Source organism: Delphinapterus leucas, chromosome X (genome assembly GCF_059928025.1).
Source record: "Delphinapterus leucas isolate spDelLeu-1000000601 "Yukka" chromosome X, BTC_Dleu_Yukka2, whole genome shotgun sequence".
NCBI lineage: Eukaryota > Metazoa > Chordata > Mammalia > Artiodactyla > Monodontidae > Delphinapterus > Delphinapterus leucas.
Window position 1 is genome coordinate 30,842,960 of NC_143150.1, and position 14,075 is coordinate 30,857,034.

The 14,075-nt window shown below is 42.7% G+C and overlaps 1 protein-coding gene across 6 annotated transcripts in view; it reads right to left on the bottom strand.

Annotated features, from left to right (window-relative positions):
• Positions 1 to 14,075, bottom strand: part of DOCK11 (dedicator of cytokinesis 11) — a 195,015-nt gene that overhangs the window by 79,459 nt on the left and 101,481 nt on the right. For 5 of the 6 annotated variants that reach the window (XM_089904147.1, XM_089904143.1, XM_089904144.1 and 2 more), the window contains exons 24-28: positions 5,575 to 5,693; positions 3,722 to 3,791; positions 3,515 to 3,640; positions 2,501 to 2,572; positions 1,453 to 1,599 (exon numbers count right to left, since the gene is read on the bottom strand). In XM_089904147.1, coding sequence (XP_089760273.1) covers positions 1,453 to 1,599; positions 2,501 to 2,572; positions 3,515 to 3,640; positions 3,722 to 3,791; positions 5,575 to 5,693 — 534 coding nt within the window. The remainder of the gene's footprint in view (positions 1 to 1,452; positions 1,600 to 2,500; positions 2,573 to 3,514; positions 3,641 to 3,721; positions 3,792 to 5,574; positions 5,694 to 14,075) is intronic. The other variant, XM_089904146.1, reaches the window with a different exon arrangement.

A 14,075-nucleotide genomic window follows, 5' to 3' on the forward strand; every position in this document is an offset into this window, starting at 1 on the left:
CCGAATCTAAATCCCTTAGCCTGACATTCAAGGCCTTTCATCATCTGGCATCAGATGGTCTTTCCAGCTCTACCTCCACACATCCTGAACTCTGCACAATGACTTTCTTGCTCCTCCCCGAACAATTCTTGAATGCATGTATCTCATCTTTGCTCACGAATCCTCTACCTGAAACACCCTCAACCCTGTCTTGGGGAACTATTCTTCTAGTCTCTGTTCATACTACCTGGTCCTAATCCCTCCCTTTCTTATTTTCCGATTGTATTTTGTTTGTGTTTTCAGTATAGCAGTCATCACACTTGATCTTGTACATGTACTGGAATATAATTACAGAGATAGCCTCTCACATCTTTGGATTCTCACATAGAGGACAGACAAATGTTTGTTGACTTGAATGAGGTAAATACTGCTATTAAATCGACTATGTTCTATTCCGTTTACACAGCAAACTTCCAAGTTTAAACTCCATGGAAGAAACGAAGATTTTACATTTCAAACAGTCTCATCTTTACTTTAAAAAGATATGTGGATGTTTGGTTTTTAATACACAAAAGGGCTCATGTAATAGTGTTAAAACTTTGTTTTAATTCTGGTAAACAGAGGTCTTACATCAGAAAATCATGCTCTGGAGATCTGAAACCTAGTTGTGAATTTTTAATAAGAAAACAAGGGTATGTGAGATACTAAAACTGCTTGGGTGGATTATTGACTATGAGGTTCTTAAGATAAGGTTGAGACATGATGAAAGGCTGTGAGAAGATGGGGAGTGAAGTAAAAACTAAGTGCCTTACAAACCCATGCCCCTTCTCTGCAGCAAATCAAAGATTATTATTACCCACTTTCTAGAACAATCGCATTCCAGCACTGCCCCTTACATACGGAGAATAACAAAATACAATAATGAGAAACGTGCTATCTTTCATAAATATAGGAGTTTCTGACATCTCTCAAAATAGTCTCACTGACCAAAAGCAACAATTTTCATTTACATGTATTAGCAACAAGTAGATGGTGATTATATTAGCAATGTGTAGACTGTGCCTTTAGTTCAAGAGTTACAAACTCAGCGGCCAACAGGGTCTGAGAAGCTATTTAAATGTATAGAGTGTCGGGGTATATTAAGGAGTGGTGGGGTTTGTGGCAACCTAGAAAGTACAGGCCCCACCTAAAGGCATTCAAATTAATATTTCTGAGAAACACCATGTAAAACCAGCAAGACGTGCCTTCTGGTTAAGCCACCTATGTGGGACCTCCCTCTGATTTAATTAATTAACCATTGGGGGTGGGGGATCAAACATGGCTGTTTAACTGAATTGATGGATTAATTCAGTCAAAAGTTTCTCCAGCAGCCTAGCTGAGTCTCTAGAAAGTAGGTAATTTTTTTTCTTTGGCTTTAAAGACCATATCGGTGAAGAATAATTCCTTACCATGTTCTGGCTGCCTTTAACTCACCTTCAGGAAGCTAGCCAAACTATAATTGACGTTTCTGGACTCGTCAGGAATCTCTGCATAGCGAATAGTCACGTGAGGAATTATTGCAAGAAGCAATGAATGTAAGACATGATGATATGCCTCAGAAAATCTCTGGCCTCTGGGAAGCTTAAATTAAATAGGCATAGAAAAAAAGAGTTGCAAAAGATCTAAATCAATTGCTGTTTTTATTTTCAGACACATTCTGTATAAAAATGTGTTTTTAACTGGAGTTTAATTTTTCTCCCAACTTAAAAATGACATGGCTAGTTCAGTATATACTTTAGATCATTATAGGAACTATCTGGACATCCAATACCATAACTGACTGAAATCATGAACAAGAGTAGGTCATTCTGACCCAACTTTGGAATCGTGTTCCTGAGATACAGACACATCCGTTTGTTCATTCCATGTTTTTCCTGACACACAAAGTATACATGTATCCATGCATCTCAATTGTAGTAAACCTGCTCTGTGAAGATTCTGATAAAAATGATAAGTATGAGATGAATATTTTTTACTTCACAAATCTTAGCTTTCAATTCCTACAGCTAAGAAAATTTCTTCGTACTTTCGAAAGAGTTTAAAAATATGACTAAATGTATACAGCACATGCCAGGAACACATGTATTATTACATAAAGTGCTTTTAACTTTGTACGTGCCTTCGACCTTTCTAAGAGAATGGTTCTTTCTTATTTGGTACTTGTTCTTCTTCCAAATGAATGTTCTGACATAGACATTTTAAAACCACAAGACAAAAGGAAAGCTTCAAAGATAATGCATTTAACATGGCAAATACCTCACAGGAAACTATGTGGAAGAGTCTCTGACGATTAGACTTTGAAAACATATGAACTGTCAGATTTTTGCAATACATCCATTGTGTTTTTGCTTGTTTTAAGCAAAATTGAAAAAGCTAAGGGCTAAGAGCCCTTAAAATATAAGAGGATTTGCATGTCACGGCTACCTGTGAATAAGATTAGCCTTCTTTGTCTATGTTAAATATTATTCTTGAGCCTACTTACCTTAATTTTATTCTCTTCCAACAAGTATGTGGCCATAGACTTTGCAATAATTTCAAAGAAAAACCATGAGTACTAAAATAAACAAATAAATACAAATCAATCTTTAGTAGTTACCCAAATCCTTGAAGCTTAGCAGAGGTTGACGAATCACTATGGATTTTGTCTCTGAACTTTAGTAACATTTTAAAGTGATCGCAATTGTCCAAGTCCCACAGGATACCTTCAAACTGTGTTGGCAAAAAGGTAAGTCGTGTACCTTAGGGCTGGCTGGTGATATACAAAGGCTGTTTGGTGGGAATGTTTAACTCAGTGGGGAGGGGTGTTTTATCACTGACACTGCTTTGAGTTGCCTACATGTGGTGATAAGAGAAAACCAACTTTTAGTTTACTTTAGTATTGCTTTTAAATTCTCTATAGACAGTGAATTGTATTATGGCCTGCACCCAGTGGGGGACCCAACCCTGCCCTTGGTACAACACTGGGGCCAGCCCAAGTAGCAGAGGTGTCTGTGTAAGTGTGATTTGAAGGGTACAGAGAAGCCTCAAGCAGATACATCGTAAAATACCCAAAACTGAAATTCTACCATTATTAACAGGAATAGTAAAAACATGACAATAATAAGAGCCACCATTTGAGTGCCTACTATGTGCCAGAAACAACACGTTAAATGCTTTGCTTATATTTTAGAAGTGAGGAAGTGGAGGCTCAGGACTGCTAAGTAACAGGCTCCGGGTCACAGAACTATTATGCAGTGAATAGAGGATTCTAGCTCAGGTCTATCTCCTCCAAAATTCTTCCTATTACACATTCGACTGTGGGCAGGATGGGGTGGGAAGGGTGAAGGGAATGAAGGAGGTTCTGTGGAGAACTTGGGGGAAAAGGATGTGTAGGTAAAGTGGTGAGGAAAAGGAAAGTCACACGAGGAAATGATGAAAGACTAGAAGTGAAATGGGAGGGTATCAAACAAGCATATCTCTGGCTGCTTTTCTTGCCTGCCGTGTCCTGTGCCCTTACCTTTAGCAGTTTGTTTATTGCTAAAAAGTCTGCAGACTGTTTCAATACCGCTATCATCGTAGTAGCCAGAGTTTCATGTATCAGCTGGGCCTGAGGAGTACTGGGTTTTTCAGGTCGGAAGCTATACTACAATCAAAGAAAACGAGCTGTGAGACAAAATTCTCTCGGAAGACAAACTGCTCAGAAAGAAAGCTTTACTCCACAAACCTTTATGAAGGATCTTAAATAATTATCCAAGCCTTCTTCATGGCACTTTGACACGATATGTAAGAGAACCCTGAAACAACATTCACAAAAGTCAGCATGTCAGGCTACAATTAACCACTATAGTTTGATTGTTCAATAAAACCATCATACTTAACCCTAAAAATACCTAATACTGCCTAAATAATTAAAGGTGAGATGACTGCATTAAGTGTCATCTTAGTTTGGGTCTAACAGAGATTTCAGCATCTAACACGCTCAGGGTCTTGTAGAATATGTTTCCTGGTTCAAAAGACGGATATTTTATTTTGGCAACCCAGATATTTCATCTCCTTTCTAAACCACATTTGAAGTATGGTCATAACCACTACCATATAGTGTAAAAAAAAAAACAACACCTTCAGTAAGGTAAATATTGAAATCCCCTCTAGTGAGAATAAAAGGAAAAGAATAGAAAAAAAATGTTAAGCATGACAACAGATGGGGGAAAAGGGAAGGGAGAGACAGAGCAGGTACAATGATATGAACTAAAATTGGAAGTAAACCTAAGATTCATAGAAAGTTTTAAAATTATGAGACCAGCAGTGGTTCTCCAACTTTAGCGTGCCTCAGAAACACCTGGAGGGTACTAGTGCTCACCCCTCTCCCAGAGTTTCTGATTTTTTAGGTCTGGGGTGAAGTTCAATGATTAGCATTTTTAATAAGCTCCTAGGTGATATTAATGCTGCTGGTCTGGGAACCACATTTTCAGAACAACTGGCCTAGAATAATGCTTTTTAAATTTGCAACCAGACTACGCCCAGCAGCAGAGAAGAGCAAACAGTATGGAGGTGTGTGGAGCTTCAGCCCTGAGGCTCCAGAGAGGCTCAACAGAAGTGGCAACAGCAGAAGCAGCAAAGCCAGAAAGAGCCAGCACTGAGCTCACAATTTTTTGGAAAACTCCTGTTTTAATTTCAAAATTCAGGTGCATTTTGCATCCTACTCTACAATATATCCTTGTTTGTTTTCATATAAAAAGAACACTCCATTATTCTTTCGAGTACAATTTGATGGCCTAGGGCCACTCTGTCCAATGTGAGAGCCACTAGTCACAAGTGGCGATTAAATGAATTAAAATTAACTACGATTAACACTTCAGTTCCTGGGCTTCCCTGGTGGCGCAGTGGTTGAGAGTCCGCCTGCCGATGCAGGGGACGCGGGTTCGTGCCCCGGTCCGGGAGGATCCCACATGCCGCGGAGCGGCTGGGCCCGTGAGCCATGGCCGCTGGGCCTGCGCGTCCAGAGCCTGTGCCCCGCAACGGGAGAGGTCACAGAGGTGAGAGGCCCGAGTACCGCAAAGAAAAAAAAAAGAAAAAAAAACTTCAGTTCCTCAGTTACACTAGCCACATTTCAAGTGCTCAACAGCTAAATGTGGCTAACGGCCACCATATTGGAAAGCACAGGTATAGAACATTTCCACGACTGGAGAAAGTTCTATTGGACAAGACTGGTCAAGGGCAATGGTTCTCTAACTCCCTTGCGTTAGGGAATCATCAGGGAAACTTAAAAAAAAAAATACTGATGCTGAGTTCCACCTTCAGAGATTCTGGTTTAATTGGTATGAAGTATGGTCCGGGAACAGACATTTTTAAAAGCTTCTAACATGCAGCAGCTTTAGAACCTCTGGTTGAGGAAGTTTATCCTATGGTTTCTGGTATCATCTGTCCCTGGGGATATAAGTCCCCTGGTCTGAGAAGTATGAAACTAGAGAAAACTCATATTAGATTTCTGACTTTGCAAGATAAATTTATATTTCAAATGAAGAAATGCAAAAGGAAACAAAAGTTGCTTCTTGGTATTATGACACTGAAACTCACATGGTGCAGTTGATAGGCACGTCATCTTCATGGGTCATATTTGTGAGGACTCGGAAGAGTTGCATAAGGATTACAGGTAGAAACTGTATCATGACTTGGATCTCCATGGCATGCAAACACTAAAATAAGTCATTATTAGTTATGAAAATAAATCAAAATATGATATAACTTGCAAAGGTGAAACAACAAAAAATTAAGTAATGAAAACTACATTCACTAGAATATAAGCTCACTTTAAACACGAGCTTCAGGGGATAGGGGACTTTGTCAGTTACTTTAGCCACATCTCTATTTTGGCACTCAGGTTCTCTTAGTTCATTTAATATTAAATGCTCTATTGAAGATAAGTATAACTGGGATCAACAGGTTTTGGAATAAAGACAACAGGCTCCTGGTAAACCAACACTCAATCGGGGCGAGGAGCAGGCATGTTTGGAGGTAATGGAGACGGGCCTACCAGCCCCCAAGTTCGTGTGTTTTACAGGGGCAAGTGGGCCATTACTTTGTGGCGAGAAGTTACGTGGGATTCAATAAAGGGTGTTTCTATATATAATTGGCTTTACACTAGCACCATCCACAAGCTGAGGCAGTTCCGCATTCTAACATCTCACAATACACTTCTTCAAAGTGCTAACACTCATCTCTACTGATCAGTATCTTGACATCAAAGAGAAGAAATATGTCCGTGTATACATAGAAATGATACAAGCAGCTAAATATGTAAAATGTCTTCCTTCTTACTTCCCTTCTCTCCGCATTCATTTATTCACTCATTCATTCACTCAATCATTTAGTCAACTGGCCAACCAAAAAAACCTCACTGAGCACCTTCTACACCAATTCAATATTTAGTGCCCTGGGAAATACAGACACGGGTAAAACAAGTCTCTGTACTAAGGAACTCAGCATTTACCTTTCATAGCTTCCCTTACTCTTGCTCTATGTTGCCATCCTTACTCTCAGCTTCCCTTTTCAGGCTTTTCTCATCTGTATTTGAATCATCTCAACAGTGACCTCTGAGATTTCCGGGCAGCCTCTCTTCAATCGGATGCATAAGGCAAGAAACTGAGCTCAGGGAACCCATGGTCTATCCTTCAGGTTTTCCCTTCCTTTTGCCCTCTCTCTTCTATCCTTACAGCCATCGCCCTTTTTCAGAACTCTAACCTATAACCAAAATAGTCTAATAATTTTCTAGTAGGTCTATGTACACTTTCTCCTCACTCCCAATATGTCTCTCATTTCCAAAACTTAATCCTCCTCAAATAGGGGTTACATCAGGCCACCCTGTGCCACCAACAAGATTCTTCTGATGCTTCCCCATGACCTAGGGCAGTGGTTCTCAACCAGAGACCATGTGCCACAACCCAACCCCAATGTCCAGAAACGTTTTGAGCTGTCACAATTGGCGGTGTGTGTGTGTGTGTGTGTGTGTGTGTGTGTGTGTGTGTGTGTGCTACTGACATCTAGTGGATAGGCCAGAGATGCTTCTAAACACCCTCCAGTGAACAGGACAGCCCTTTACAACAAAGACTTATCCTGCCCCAAATGTCAATAGTGCCAACTTTGAGAAACTCTGACCCAGGTATTAAGTCTAAGTTACTTAAGACCCAGCTTACACTCTTAACCTTAACACTCATCATTCTTCACGAGGCCACACTGGTGTCTCAACTGCTCCTTGAATATATCAATGCACTGCTACCTTTGTTCACACTTTGTAGCCAAATCCTCGCCGCCCTTCCCAGTCAAGTTCAAACCCCAGTTCAGTGAAGCCATTCATTCACTCATTCAACAAATGCATACTGAATGAACTTTCAATTGCCAAGCACATAAAAAAAAACATGGTTCCTACCATCAAGAAGTTCACAGACTATGGGGGGAAAACACATGGAACTAAATCACTGCGATACAAACACTAAACAGTACAACAGCGGTATATACAAGGCGTACAGAGGCAGAAACAGCCGAGTCGGCCAGTGAGGAGGGAATGTCATATGAGGCTTCAGAAAGGAGGAAGGTTCAAGGATCGTAAGTAGGATCACATCAAGTAGAAAAGAGAGACGGACCTTCCATGCAGAAGTGATCTCCCTGCACCAGTACTGTTCCTCTGGAATTTACTCTCCACACAGCAGCCAGAGGGTTCTTTTGGAAAGCCAAATTCCACAATGTCATTTCCCTCTGTTACAAACAAAACCAACCACCACGAACAGAAAGTTGTGACGGGCTCCCCGTCCTACATGTACCCTGCCTATCACTCCCCACTCATCTGAGGCCATCCTCCTGCTTTGCTGCTCAATGTGCTCTAGCTACGTTCTTCGTTTTTCTTCTTTCCACACATCCCACTGCAAAGTGTTTACACCTGCTGCAATATTCTGTCATCCTTTTAAACAGCTTTATCACCTATGGCTGTCTTCCTCCCATCAGCTTCTTTTCAGCTTGAAATGGTGTCATCTCCTAGACAGGCCTTCCCTGACAAGTCCATCTTGACTGCACTCCTGGTCATGCTAGAGCCCATTAACCTGTTCTATTTTCTTCACAGCACTCATCCCTATGCAATGTGACTTACTTATTTATAATCTCTCTACCCCAACTAGAGTAGGTATGTTGTCTAACTCGTTCCCATTATAGTCCCAGCATCCAGTACAATATGTGACCCATAGTAGGTGCTCAATAAATATTTGAGGGATGACTGAATAAATGAATAAAATAAGGAACCAAAGGGATAAAGATGGGAGCCCTCTAGTCTCAGTGGTTCCTCAGTTTTGTGAACTCTTAGCATTTATACCCTGTATCACGCATTTGACATTTAACTACATATTGCTTTGGACTATCACTTGTACTACTGACTTATATTGTCATTTGACTTAAGTGGATCCTGTCTCTCTGACTGGTTGTAAGATCCCTGTAGACAATGAGCCTAAGTTATTCTTCTCTGTAAGCCCCACAGCATCTAGGAAAATACTGAACACATAATAAGGTCTCAACATGTAGATGGTTAAATGAAGTCATGAAACACTGTCATTTACAAGGACAACAGGTAGCAAGGCTTGATAGAAAGAAAAAAGGACTAGGAGTCAAGAGACACATCAAGAGACAGGCTTGGCTCAGCTCTGCTAGTAACCAGAATGACCACAGGCAAATCACTCTCCTCGGGCCTCAGTTTCCTCATCTGTAAAACAAAATCGCTAAAGATCCCTTTCAGCGCTAACACTCCATACAGGAGCTCTTTCTATAATCACAGGGCATTTCATTCACTGCCACTAGAGGGCAAGCATAGGTCACATAAATATCAGAAATTCCACACCCTTAAAAACGCAAATATGAGTACTTTCTTTTTCCTCCATCCTAAGAATACCAGTATAGGAAAACAGTGTTCTGTTCAATTCTGTTAAAACTTTTACAAAGCTTCCCCACTGGAAGAAAAAGCCAATGATCTCAACAGACAATGCACTCATACGTAGAGCGGGAGTTCTAGACATTACCCAAGAAAAGGATTTGAAGTTAGATGACTACTATACTTCTTAATGATAATTAAGAATCGTAGCCACCATTTATCGGCTACCTCCCTGATTCTACCCTTCCAACAATATATTTTCGGTATGGTAGGCAGAATGATACTTTAAAACCAAAGTCACATCATATTAGGAGGCCTGACCTGACCAGCAACCCAGCCACCTTTCCAATGTGAGGGCCTATCATTCTGTGTGCCAGACACACTGGAACTCCGGCTGTTCCTTGAGCACACCAAGCAAGCTCCTCAGGGCCTCTGCCCTTGCTATTCCCAGCTCTCCCCCAGAATTCCACATAGCTGGCACCCTCCTTTCCTTTAGGTCTCTGTCAAACATCACTTTACTGGAGAGCTCTTCTCTGACACTTTATCTAAAAGAGGGACTCCTTATCACTCCTACTCCCCTGCACTATGTTTTGGTTTTCTTTATAGCACTTATTACCACCTGACATGACATACACAGTCGGCCCTCCGTATCCACACGTTCCGCATCTGTGGATACGGAAAGCTGACTGCAAGGGACTTGAGCATCTTTGGACTTTGGTATCTATGGAGGGTCCTGGAACCAATCCCCCGAGGATACAGAAGGACCACTGTGTGTGTGTGTGTGTGTGTGTGTGTGTGCATTTGTTTATGTGTTTATTGTCCATCTGTCTCCACAACAAAGTAAGCTCCTTGAAAACAGGGATATTGTTTGTTTTTTAAATTTATCCTCCCAATGTTTAGAAAGAAGCCTGGCCCATAGGATGCACTCAAGAAAAAAGTGTGGAATGAATGAATACTATATAGCAGATGCCTTATCTCACTGAGGCCTGTAACCACCCTACAAGTGGGTAGTTTTGTTTTGTTTTTTAACATCTTTATTGGACCATAATTGCTTTACAATGGTGTGTTAAGTTTCTGCTGTATAACAAAGGGAATCAGCTATACATATACATCTATCCCCATATCTCCTCCCTCTTGCGTCTCCCTCCCACCCTCCCTATCCCACCCCTCTAGGTGGTCACAAAGCACTGAGCTGATCTACCTTTGCTATGCGGCTGCTTCCCACTAGCTATCTATTTTATACTTGGTAGTGTATATATGTCCATGCCACTCTCTCACTTTGTCCCAGCTTACCCTTCCCCCTCCCCGTGTCCTCAAGTCCATTCTCTAGTAGGTCTGCGTCTTTACTCCCGTCTTGCCCCTAGGTTCTTCATGACCATTTTTTCTTTTTTTTCCTTAGATTCCATATATATGTCTTAGCATACGGTATTTGTTTTTCTCTTTCTGACTTACTTCACTCTGTATGACAGTCTCTAGGTCCATCCACCTCACTACAAATAACACAATTTCGTTTCTTTTATGGCTGAGTAATATTCCACTGTATATATGTGCCACATCTTCTTTATCCATTCATCTGTCGATGGACACTTAGGTTGCTTCCATGTCCTGGCTATTGTAAATAGAGCTGCAATGAACATTGTGGTCCATGACTCTTTTTGAATTATGGTTTTCTCCGGGCATGTGCCCAGTAGTGGGACTGCTGGGTTGTATGGTAGTTCTCTTTTTAGTTGTCTGAGGAACCTCCATACTGTTCTCCATAGTGGCTGTATCAATTCACATTCCCACCAACAGTGCAAGAGGGTTCCCTTTTCTCCACACCCTCTCCAGCATTTATTGTTTGTAGAGTTTTTGATGATAGCCATTCTGACTGGTATTAGGTGATACCTCATTGTAGTTTTGATTTGCATTTCTCTCATGACTACGAGTAGGTTTTTATCTTTATGTGAGAGAAGAAGAAACAAAGGCTTGGAGAAGTTAAGTAAGTTGGTCAAGGTCAATCACAGAGCTAATAAGTGACAGACCTGGGACACAAATTCAGTTTGTGATTCCAGAACCCATACGTGTATTACCTCATGTCATAGTACCTCTCTGAAAGAAATGAACGTTTTCATTTCCTGAGAATATCATTCACTATTAACATATGCCTAAAGGGAAATCCTGGAGAGGCTTCATTTAAAATAAAAATGCCTCAGAAGAGACCTTGAAGATGGCGGAAGAGTAAGACGCGGAGATCGCCTTCCTCCCCACGGATACACCAGAAATACATCTACACGTGGAACAACTCCTACAGAACACCTACAGAATGCTGGCAGAAGACCTCAGACCTCCCAAAAGGCAAGAAACTCCCCACGTACCTGGGTAAGGCAAAAGAAAAACAGAAAAAACAGAGACAAAAGGATAGGGACGGCACCTGCACCAGTGGGAGGGAGCTGTGAAGGAGGAAAAGTTTCCACACACTAGGAAGCCCCTCCGCAGGTGGAGACTGCGGGAGGCGGAGGGGAAAGCTTCGGAGCCGCAGAGGAGAGCACAGCAACAGGGGTGCGGAGGGCAAAGCGGGGAGATTCCCGCACAGAGGATCGGTGCCGACCGGCACTCACCAGCCCCGAGAGGCTTGTCTGCTCACCCGCCGGGGCAGGCGGGGCTGCGAGCTGAGGCTCGGGTTTCGGTTTTGGACCGAGCGCAGGGAGAGGACTGGGGTTGGCGGCTTGAACATAGCCTGAAGGGGTTAGTGCACCACGACTAGCCGGGAGGGAGTTCCGGGAAAAGTCTGCACCTGCCGAAGAGGCAAGATACTTTTTCTTCCCTCTTTGTTTCCTGGTGCGCGAGGAGAGGGGTTTAAGAGCGCTGCTTAAAGGAACTCCAGAGACGGGCGCGAGCCGCGGCTAAAAGCGCGAACCCCAGAGACGGGCGCGAGCCGCGGCTAAAAGCGCGAACCCCAGAGACGGGCGCGAGCCGCGGCTGAAAGCGCGGACCCCAGAGACGGGCGGGAGACGCTAAGGCTGCTGCTGCCGCCACCAAGGGGCCTGTGTGCGAGCACAGGTCACTCTCCACACCCCTCTTCCGCGGAGCCTGTGCAGCCCGCCACTGCCAGGTTCCCGGGATCCAGGGACAACTTCCCCGGGAGAACGCACGGCGGGCCTCTGCCGCAACGTCATGCCGCCTCTGACGCCGCAGGCCCGCCCCGCACGCAGTGCCCCTCCTTCCCCCCCCGCCCCCGGCCTGAGTGAGCCGGAGCCCCCGAATCAGCGGCTCCTTTAACCCCGTCCTGTCTGAGCAAAAAACAGACGCCCTCCAGCGACCTACACGCAGAGGCGGGGCCAAATCCAAAGCTGAGCTCCGGTGAGCTGTGAGAACAAAGAAGAGAAAGGAAATCTCTCCCAGCAGCCTCAGAAGCAGCGGATTAAAGCTCCACAATCAACTTGATGTACCTGCATCTGTGGAATACCTGAACAGACAAGGAATGATCCCAAATTGAAGAGGTGGACTTTAGGAGCGAGATCTATGATTTTTTTCCCTTTTCCTCTTTTTGTGAATGTGTACGTGTATGCTTCTGTGTGAGATCTTGTCTGTATACTCTTGCTTCCACCATTTGTCCTAGGGCTCTATCCGTCCATGGTTTTAAAAAAAAATTTTTTTTCTTAATAATTAATTTTAATTGTAATAACTTTATTATACTTTACTTTCGTTCTTTCTTTCCTTCCTTCCTTCCTTCCCTCCTTTAGACAACGAATCACCCCAAATTAAGGAGGTGGTCTCTGAGAGCAAGATTTATGATTTTTCCCCCTTTACCTCTTTTTGTGAAGGTGTATGTGTATGCTTCTGTGTAAGATTTTCTCTGTATAGCTTTGCTTCCAACATTTATCCTAAGGTTCTATCCGTCCCTTTTTTTTTTTCTAAATATTTTTTAATTCAATAACTATATTATACTTTATTTTATTTTTACTGTATCTTCTTTCTTTCTGTCTTTTCTCCTTCTTTCCCTCCTTCCTTCCTTCCTCCCTCCCTCCCTCCTTTCTTTCCTTCTTTCTTCCTTCCTTCCTTTCCTCCTTTCCTTCTTTCTTTCCTCATACTTCTACTAATTCTCTCTACTTTTTCTCCCTTTTATTCTGAGCCGTGTGGATGAAAGGCTCTTGGTGCTCCAGCCAGGAGTCAGGGCTCTGCCTCTGAGGTAGGAGAGCCAACTTCAGGACACTGGTCAACAAGAGACCTCCCAGCTCCACATAATATTAAACGGCGGAAATCTCCCAGAGACCTCCATCCTAACACCAGCACCCAGCTTCACTCAACGACCAGCAAGCCACAGTGCCGGACAACCTATGCCAAACAAGTAGCAAAACAGGAACACAACCCCACCCATTAGCAGAGAGGCTGCCTAAAATCATAGTAAGGCCAAAGACACCCCAAAACACACCACCAGACGTGAACCTGCCCACTAGAGACAGAAGATCCAGCCTCATCCACCACAACACGGGCACTAGTCCCCTCCACCAGGAAGCCTACACAACCCACTGAAACAACCTTAGCCACTGGGGACAGACATCAAAAACAACGGGAACTACGAACGTGCAGCCTGCAAAAAGGAGACCCCAAACACAGTAAGATAAGCAACACGAGAAGACAGAAAAACACACAGCAGATGAAGGAGCAAGATAAAAACGCACCAGACCTAACAAATGAAGAGGAAATAGGCAGTCTACCTGAAAAAGAATTCAGAATAATGATAGTAAGGATGATCCGAAATCTTGGAAGTAGAATGGACAAAATGCAAGAAACAGTTAACAAGGACCTAGAAGAAATAAAGATGAAACAAGCAACGATGAACAACGCAATAAATGAAATTAAAAGCACTCTAGATGGGATCAATAGCAGAATAACTGAGGCAGAAGAACGGATAAGTGACCTGGAAGATAAAATAGTGGAAATAACTACTGCAGAGCAGAATAAAGAAAAAAGAATGAAAAGAACTGAGGACAGTCTCAGAGACCTCTGGGACAACATTAAACGCACCAACATTCGAATTATAGGGGTTCCAGAAGAAGAAGAGAAAAAGAAAGGGACTGAGAAAATATTTGAAGAGATTATAGTTGAAAACTTCCCTAATATGGGAAAGGAAATAGTTAATCAAGTCCAGGAAGCACAGAGAGTCCCATACAGGATAAATCCAAGGAGA